Source organism: Rhincodon typus, chromosome 42 (assembly GCF_021869965.1).
Source record: "Rhincodon typus isolate 14 chromosome 42, sRhiTyp1.1, whole genome shotgun sequence".
NCBI classification, from domain to species: Eukaryota; Metazoa; Chordata; class Chondrichthyes; order Orectolobiformes; family Rhincodontidae; genus Rhincodon; species Rhincodon typus.
The window spans coordinates 6,421,534-6,431,433 of NC_063373.1; the positions used below are offsets into that span (position 1 = coordinate 6,421,534).

The following is a 9,900-nucleotide window of genomic DNA, read 5'->3' on the forward strand; positions in this document are numbered from 1 at the left end:
CATTAACTGGGTTTTGCCTGAATAAAAGTCTGCCATATGCCTGTATCCTGTCTGCCTCCTGAGTCTTTGTCTCTGGTCAGGGGAATCTCGCTCCTCCAGTGTGGAAGTGGTGGAGGTGGGTACAATTACAACATTTAAAAGGCATCTGGATGGGTACATGAATAGGAAGGATTTAGAGGGATATGGGCCAAATGCTAGCAAATGGGACTAGATTAATTTAGGATATCTGGCCGGCCTGAACATGTTGGATCGAAGCTTCTCTTCCTGTGCTGTACACCTCTGTGACTCTACGGCAATGTGGAATGTCCCATTTCTTTTGCCAAGGCTGCCTGAAACGACAGCTTCCTGGGAACCATCTTGAAGGCTGCACCACATCCGATCGAACGGGGACAAAAACAGAAAATGCTGGAGGAACTCGGCAGCATCTGTGGAGCCCAGCGACCCTCCTTCAGAACTTCAATGGCCCACGAGTGACCTTAGTACAACCCAGTGGTTTAAATACATCCACTGAACCAGGGCTCTGTACATTGACGGAGCAAATTACTACAGATACTGAAAACAAAACGAAATGCTGAAAATCATAATTGGTCAGGCCGCTTCCAAAAAGAGAGAGTGAGCAAGCTAATGGCTCCAGTTCAGATGACTCTTTAATAGAGCTCAGAGTCATCTAGTCTCGAAACGTGAGATTTCTCTCACTCCACGGATGCTGCTGGACCACTGTGATTTCTAGCAATTTTTTTGTTCTCTCTACCTCGACCTTCTTTAATCTTTTATAAATTTTTTCCCCAGAATATCTTCCTGCAGGGAATGACCGTCGGTCTTTCAAAATTATCACAATCAGAGCGAGCTTCGCAGGGAGCGAACTGATTTACCTTCCTGTAAATCTCATTCACAAACCGTATTGGAAAGCCAACGATTTATCAATTTCCAACCAACGGACATCTCAAAACTGGTTCTCATATTAATCTGTATCAGAACGTGGTGACCCAAGGCCACATCTTGCTTCCTCCGTGGTAGGGCCTTGGCCAATTCAAATCCTGCCAATGGTTGTATGGTTCAGACTCAACTGGCAATTTCCACTTGCTTCCAGCCACCTTTCTCCAAAGCCACTGGCATTATAAGATTCTGTCTCAAATGTTATTTCACTCAAGCTCTGACCTTCACCATTGGTCAACCAGTCTCTGTTCCCATTGTTACAATTCTGACAGCCTTATGGAGGAGGAAGAAACTGGAGCCAATCTTTACGTCTCTAGATTTATTTACAGACAGGTGTATGCCTCCTGAGTCCAGTTCTTGCTCTGTCAGTAAGTATCGCTCAGTATGATCAACTGGGCCATGGGGTGAGGAATGGCAGATGGAGTTTAATTTAGATAAATGCAAGGTGTTGCATTTTGGTGGATCAAACCAGGGCAGGTCTTACACAGTCAATGGTAGGGCCCTGGGGAGGTGATGGGGGGTGGGGAACGGTGTTTTAAACAAAGAGATCTAGGGGTACAGGTTCATAGCTCCTTGAAAGTGGAGTCGCAGGTAGACAGGGGGGTGAATGGGGCTTTTGGCATGCCTGCTTTCATTGGTCAGGGTACTGAGTTTAGGAGTTGGGACATCTTGTTGCAGCTGTACAAGACATTGGTGAGGCCACATTTGGAGTACTGTGTGAAGTTCTGGTCACCCTGTTATAGAAAGGATATTATTAAACGAGAAACAGTGCAGAAAACATTTAATAGGGTGCTACCTGGACTGGAAGGTTTGAGTTATACGAGATGCTGGGACTTTTTTCCCCGGAGCGCAGGAGACTGAGTGGCGACCTTATAGAGGTCTACAAAATGATGAGGGGCACAGCTAAGGTAGATAAGCTGACTAGTTTTAGACTCCCCTACCCTGAGGGAAAACCTGAGGGCATAGGTTTAAGGTGAGAGGGGAGAGATACGAAAGGGTCCAGAGGGGCAATTCTTTCACACAGAGGGTGGTGACTGTCTGGAATGGGCTGCCAGAAGTAGTGGCGGAAGTGAGTAGAATTTTGTCATTTAAGAAACCTTTGGACAGGTACATGGATGGGATAGGTATGGAGGGATATGGACCAAATGTAGGCAAATGGGACGAGATTAATTATGAAAACTGGGCGGCATGGACAAGTTGGGCCGAAGAGCCTGTTTCCATGCTATAGACTTCTATGACTCCATGTGTTCATGTAATCTTGTGATCAATGCACATTTAATCTCAGATGATAGAAGTAATGTCTGCAGTCAGGGCAACTGTGACAATGGGGCAGCATGGCGGCTCAGTGGTTAGCACTGCTGCCTCACAGTGCCAGGGACCCGGGTTTGATTCAACCCTCGGGCAACTGTCTGTGTGGAGTTTGCACGTTCTCCCCTGCGTCTGCATGGGTTTCCTCCCACAGGTCCAAAAATGTGCAGGTTAGGGTGGATTAGCCATTGGAAATACAGGGGTAGGGGGATGGGTCTGGGTGGCATGATCTTCGGAGGGGTGGTGTGGACTTGTTGGGCCGAATGGCCTGTTTCCACACTGTAGGGATTCTATGATTCCATTCTATGAACTGGAACGTAGGAGGTTGAGAGGCAACCTTAGAGAAGTTTATAAAATCATGAGGGGTATAGACAGAGCTAATGGTACGTGTTTTCCCTGGGGTGGGGGGATTTCAAGACACGGGGGCACATTTTTAAGGTGAGAGGAGAGAGGGTTAAAAAAGACATGAGGTTAAAAAAGACACAGAGGGTGGCTCGCGTGTGAAATGAATGTCCTGCGGAAGTGTTGGATGTGGGTACAGCTACAATGTTTAAAAGACGTTTGGATAAGTACATGAATAGGAAAGATTGGGAGGGATATGGGCCAGGGGCAGGCAGGTGGGACTAGTTTAGTTTAGGGCTGTGTTCAGCATGGACTGGTTGGGCCGAAGGGTCTGTTTCCGTGCTATATGGTTCTGTGATTGCTGTGGCTTCTCAGCTATCTGAATGACTGTGCGAGCCCCATCGCATGCTCACAGCGACCTTGGTGTGGTCTCACCAGTGCCTCCGCAGGCTTAAATGAATTTTCAAACTGTTTCCCACACTCAGGGAAGGCAAACAGACTCTCTCTCCAGTATGAACCTGTCGGTGTGTGGACTGAGTGAATCCCTTCCCACACACTGGTGAATCTCCAGCGCTGATGGGGAAACGGAACCCATTCCCACAATCCCCACACTTCCACGTTTTCCCCAACGTGCGCCCGTCCTTATGCCCCTCCAGATTCAAAGATCATTTGGGACCGAGTTCATACGTACACGATCTCTCCGCACCGTGAATTGTGAGACAGTGCTGTGGCTTTCAAGAGGTTATTTTGTCCCGATTTTTTTTTGTGGAAGAGAGGTTGTAAGGCAGAGGTGCCGAGCTGCGCCTGAGAAAGTAAGCAACTTGTGACGCCTTGGGGTTTTTGTTTTGAAGTTGGAACAATAGCTGCAGCCTGGGTGTGGCCAGCTCTCTCAGTTTCTAATTTTTTTAATAGTTTTTAAGTTTAGTTTTAAGCAGAAGGCTTCGGACTGTCAAAAGAGTTGGAAGCTTCAGTGAATGTCTCTTGGTTGCTCTCTGATGTTTTTATTCCTCCTGGATTGGAGAACTGCATGTGAGAATCTGTGTCTGAATTTGTCTTTTTGCCAAGGGGTGTGTTTATAGGATGTTACTGTATTGGAACAGTTACTGTATCTATTAAGTTTCTAATCTGTTAAGGTATTCTAAATTCCTCTTTCTCTGGTTGTATTTTAACGACAGTGTTCAAATAAATTGTGTTTTGCTTAATGTTGAGTAGTTTGACCAGTTGCATTGCATCTGAGACACTTCACATTTGCCTTTAAAATAAGAAAATTTAGGATCTAGACTACCTTCTTCAGGTATTTTAAAGGGGGTGTGGAGTGGACAATAACAATTGTACAATGAGCATTTGGTTTGTGTAACTGGCTCAAGCTCCTTCCACAGGATGTTTTCTTCAGAATAGGTCTTCCCTCCATCGGTTCAGTGGAACACTTTCACACTCACCCAAGTGCGCGCCCGCATGTGTGCGCATCTTGGTGCATTTGAAGCTGATAGAATAGATAGACATTTCTCATTCTAGGTCCAAAGACTTACGATATTCAGGTGGCAGTGAGCTGAGCAACTGTGTCAGATCTTACAATGACTTTTGCTTTCAGATTTCTGTCTGCAAATCCTTCCCTTCTCGTAACTTGTATAAGGAGATTATCAAAGTCATCATGGTCAGAAATTAAGAACAGGCAATTCTACTTCCCACATACCCAAAACCAAAAAAAGAAAATGCTTCCTACACATTCTGTTGGATTATATACCGTAACACTTGATCAGAGATAAATGGGTATGTGAGCACAAACACTTTTTGTGACTAACACAACCTGGATCTCTCAGAGTCATAGAATCATCGAGCATGGAAACAGACCCTTCAGTCCAAACAGGCCATACTGACCATAATCCCAAACTAAACTAGTCCCACTTGCCTGCACTAGGCCCATATCCCTCCAAAAACATTTCCTATATTGTTGTAACTGTACCTGCATCCACCACTTCCTCTGGAAGCTCCTTCCACATATGAACCACTCTGAGGGAAAAAAATTGCCACGCATGTCTTTTTTAAAATCTGTCTCCTCTCACCTTAAAAATATGACCCCGCTCTTGAACTCACCCACCTTAGGGAGAAGACACATGCCATTCATCTTATCTATGCCCCTATAAACCACTACAAGGTCACCCCTCAACCTCCTCCACTCCAGTGAAAAAAGTCCCAGCCTATCCAGTCTCTCCCCATAACTCAAACCCTCCATTCCTGGCAATATCTGGCAAATCTACCTCTCCACCCATCAAAGGATCAATGATTTCAAAACTGAATGTGCGTTTGAAACAAAAATTTAAAAACTTGCAGCGCTACAGGGGGTACAGGGTTTTGCATGGAACCAAAATATCAAATTAAACCCTTTTCTACCATAATAACCATGGTGGGCACAGTGGCTACGTAATTGTTATTGTTGCCTCATAGCACCAGGGACCCGAATTCAATTCCACGCTCAGGTAACTGTCTGTGTACAGTTTGCACATTCTCCCTGTGACTGCGTGCGTTTCAGCCCAGTCTAAAGACGTGCAGTTTAGGTGGATTGACCATGCTAAATTGCCCATAGTGTCCAGGGATGTGCAGTCTAGGTGCCAAGGGAATTGCAGGCTTACAGGGATAGGGTGGGGGGGTGGGGGTGATGGGATGCTATTCTGAGGGTTGGTGTGGACTCGATGGGACGAACGGCCTGCTTCCGCACAGTAGGGATTCTATGATTCTAACCTTGTGTCTTGAAATAGAATCATAGATGTTTACAGCATGGAAAAAGGCCCTTTGTCCCAATTTGCCCATGATGCCCAGTTTAATTAATCTAATCTAATCCCATTTGCATGCATTTGGTCCATATCCCTCCGTACATTTCCCATCAATGTACATGTCTAAACATTTCTTAAATGACAAAATTGTATTCGCTTCCTCCATTAGCTTTGGCAACCCACTCCAGACACTCACCACTCTGTGTAAAAATAATTGCCCCTCTGGACCCTATTGTACCTCTTCCCTACTTAAATCTATGCCCTCTAGTTTTAGACTCCGCTATCGGGAAAAACTGTTGGCTATGTATCTTATCTACGTGTCTCGTGATTTTGTAGATCTCTACAAGGTCACCCCTCAGTCACCTACACTCCAGGGGGGAAAAAAAAAGTCCCAGCCTATCCAGCCTCTCCTTATAACTCAAAACCTCCAGGCCAGGTAGCATCCTAGTAAATACTTTCTGCACTCTTTCTAGTTTAATAATATCCTTTTTATAGTAGTGCAACCAGAACGGCACGCAATACTCCAAACGTAGCCTCACCGATGTCTTGTACAGCTGCAACGAGATGCTCCAACTCCTATACTCAGTACTCTGACGCATGCCAAAAACCTTCTTCACCGCACTGTCTACTCCTCCGACGAGGAGCTATGAACCTGTACCCTCGAACTCTCTGTTCTAAATACTGCATATGAAATAGATTCAGTCCTACATCAAAATCAGGAAAGAATAACAAATCTACGTTATGAGAGATCCATAAATTATGTATCTAGATAAGATAAGTAATACGTGCCAAATAACAACTTGAGGCGTGACCCGATCCTCTATTGTCTTACTGTCTCCTTAGAAATTAACCATCTTGTGGGGAAGATACCTCTTTTTAATTGTGATGTTCAGGAAAGATGCCATCCTTTAAAAAACAAAGTGTTGTGCTCACGGATGTTGGACAGAGGAGGAAGTTGCAGTCTGGGGGTGAAGCTCCATCTTCATTCAGACAGAGAGGAGCAGCAGCAGCAGCTTTGCTGAGCAGAAACAGGCAGCTTCAGGATCTCATTGTCCAACTTCCGCATTCAGACACTGGGGCTCCGATTGGCAGGAGGACCTGACGCCTTCCGGTCCTCCAGGGCTTCCCATTGGTTAATACGCTGACATGGGGCACCCGTGACCAGGTGACGCAATGGGCAACTGTCCAATGGAAGACAAACGGCCTGGAACGCGTGGACGTCACCGTTGACCACCGCGATTCTAATTGGCTTTGCCAAACATGACGCGCCTCCATTGTAGACGTCACAATGCGGAAGTTATCCAATGAGCTTCAGAGTGAAACTGCATCCTCTGGGCAGCATCTGGGAGCAATGTCTCCCCCTTTCCATTTCTCATCCTGGGAGAGGGAGAGAGGGGGGAAAACTGTTCACTTATTGCAACTGGAGTGAATCCAAGGGAGGGAGCAGACTCTGCCAAGGTTAGTTTCAGCCTGTCTTTGTCTCGACTGGTAAAAACATTAACATTCGTTGAAATATTTATGGCACAGAAAATTAAAATAGGGCGAAGATATGCCTCATGTCATTTATCATGAATCTTGGTCTTGTAGTATAATACTGGATGTATTTCCAGTAACAGAGTGAGTATGACGCAGAAGAAGTTCAAAAAGACTGCTTCTTTCCAAAAATTCACACCTGAAAGTGTAGCTTTCCCAGAAGAAGACTGAAATGTAAGAGAACTGTGTGTTAATATAAGACAGAGATAAGTCTAGGTTATATGTGACATATTTGATGTAGTGTTTGTGGATCTAAATGCTTCATTTGCAGTTATTTCTGGTCTTGTAGTACCGTACTGCAGGATTTTATCCGTCTTCAGTAAGAGAGTAAATACCACACAGAAGAGGTCAATTCAGCAACTTCAGTATGTGCCAACTCTTAGTGGAGGAATCCAGTCAGCCCCGTTCACTCTCGACTCCCCATTACCCTGCAGGTTTACAGCTACATAGAGATCGACGTATAGGTCTTGGAGATTAAGAGAGGAGAGACTGTTCCACAGAAACTACAAATATGTGTTATGATTTTCTATCGTGGACTGACAGTGATGACTTTTGCAAACTCCTTTCACAGGATATTAGAAGAGAAGAATTTGGAAACAGAAATCTCAAACCAACTATCATGACAAGGTCTGACAGTCTGTTGATTCACCCGGACGTGAATATTGATGGCCTTGAAAACGAAGAGGAGAAGTGAGGTTTGTCTGTTCTGTCTGCTACATTAGGTTTTAAACACCAGCGTGAATAGAAAATCACTGAGAGTCACACATACCCACACACCAAGTGCCAGTATTCCAGAGTAGTGACAGTGAAACAAGTTTCAACCTATTACACAGACTGAGAGAAGTGTTCCAGTTATCAGAGGGTTAACCGGTAACACAGACTGAAAAAAGAAATCACACAACATACGTGTGGGCGGATTTTCAACTGATCGTTGAACCTGGAGAGAGACAAGGACACCCACCCCATGGAGAAGCCATGGAAATGTGGGGAATGTGGGAACGGTTTCCCTTCTCCATCTGCGCTGGAAATCCACCGGCGCCTCCACACAGGGCAGAGGCCATTCACCTGCACGCAGTGCGGGAAAGGCTTCACTCAGTCGCATCACCTCCTGGTACACCAGCGCGTTCACACCGGGGAGAAGCCGTTCATCTGTCCCGTGTGTGGCCAAGGATTCACTCAATCGCACCACTTGCTGTTACACCAGCGCATCCACACCGGGGAGAAACCATTCACTTGCTCCGTGTGCGGGAAGGGCTTCACGCGGTCGTACCACCTGCTGCTGCACTTCCGCGTCCACACCGGGGAGAAACCGTTCACCTGCTCGGTGTGCGGGAATGGCTTCTGTGATTCCTCCACCCTGCGGAAACACCAGCGGGTTCACACCAAGGAGAGGCCGTTCACCTGCTCGGTGTGTGGGAAGGGCTTCACTCAGTCTTGCAATCTGCGGAGACACCAGCAACTCCATAAGTGATGGCGCTGGGGGGTTGGATTCTGCTGTTACTGCTGCTGTTGAGAGTCACATCCAGGACTGAACCGTGTCCATTCAGACAGTGGGTGGAGCAGGAGCGCCAGAGGGTCCCCTTTCTGCTGGACTGCTCGCTGTCACCCACTTCGCTTCCAGTGGGGCTGATGCTCTTTCAGCCTGAGACTACACATTTCCACTGAAATGATCCTGAGAAACTGATGAAGGACATTTTTATCTCATCCTGGACGTTGAATAGTGTTCGTCCTGCCACTACAGGTGGATCTAAAATAGATACATTTGTCTCTGTTCCGTTGGCTCTCCAGCACAGGGCTGGGCCAGTCGGCTCAGTTGGTCTCCATCAGTATTTATGCCGTATGTGAGCCTCCACTGGCCCCTCTTCATCTCCCCGCAATCAGCATATCAATAAAATACAGCACAGGAACAGGCCTTTCGGCCCACCAAGCCTGTGCCGACTCCTAATCCTTACTTAGACCCTCTGTTCGCCTCCTGTTCGTGTGTCTATCCAGATAAGCCTTAAACGTTGCCAATGCGCCTGCTTTCCACCACCTCTGCTGGCAGTGTGTACCAGGCACCTACCGCCCTCCGTATGAAACATTTTCCCCCACGTTTCACCCCTAAACTTTTCCCCCCTCCCCTTGAACCTCTTGTGGTTGACCTTTCCAACCTAGAGAAAAAAACCTCTGACTATCCACCCTCTCTGTGCCTGTCGTAATTTTGTAGACCCCCATCAGAACAAAGACAGTTACAGCACAGGAACAGGCCATTTGGCCCTCCGATCCCGCACCGACATGCTGCCCGTCGCAACTAAAACCCCCTCCCCATCTGGGGACCGTATCTTCCCTTGAATATGGAGGGTGTCTTGATGAAGTCCACCTTCTGGAAGCAGTGACTGCACTGATGCAAATCTTCCCCACCTCAGCCAATCAGCATCGCCACTCTGCTGCCTTCCTCCGGGTCGCCCCCCCCCCCAGCCTCTGTCTTTCCGCTGAAAACAATCCGAGTTTATCCAACTTCTCCTCATAACTAAAGCCCTCCAAACCAGGGAACGTCCTGGTAAACCTTCCCTGCACCCACTCCAAAGTATCCACGTCCTTTTGGTAGCATGGCGATCAGAACTGTGTGCAATAAACCAACTAAAGCTGTAATATAACTCGCGAACTTTTGTATTCGATGCCCCAGCCAATGAAGGCAGGCGTGCTGTATGCCTTCTTGACCACCTTATCCACCTGTATTCCACTTTCAGGGATCTGTGGACCTGTACGCCCAGATCCCTCTGCATGTCAGTGCTCCTCAGAATTCTGCCATCTGTCGTGTAATTCTTGTATTTGCTTCTATCCCTTTCTCCCTCCGACTTGTATCCGGCTTTCCTTCAATTGTATTCCTGTCTTCCCCGACGACAGCATGTCCTTCTGTTCTAAAGGTGACTGAACAGCAGCTCACAAGATACACAGTGGGGGCTCCTTCCCAGATAAAGTGGGCAGTTGCAAATCGGGGAACTGAATCTGGATTGTTCTGAGGAATTGC

The 9,900-nt window shown here is 46.8% G+C and overlaps 1 protein-coding gene across 1 annotated transcript in view; it reads left to right on the top strand.

The window, feature by feature from the left end:
• Nucleotides 1-9,900, top strand: part of LOC109922249 (gastrula zinc finger protein XlCGF57.1-like) — a 25,735-nt gene that overhangs the window by 12,993 nt on the left and 2,842 nt on the right. Inside the window, exon 3 of the mRNA XM_048619307.1 lies at nt 7,931-8,201. Within this exon, the coding sequence (XP_048475264.1) occupies nt 7,931-8,201 (271 nt within the window). The remainder of the gene's footprint in view (nt 1-7,930; nt 8,202-9,900) is intronic.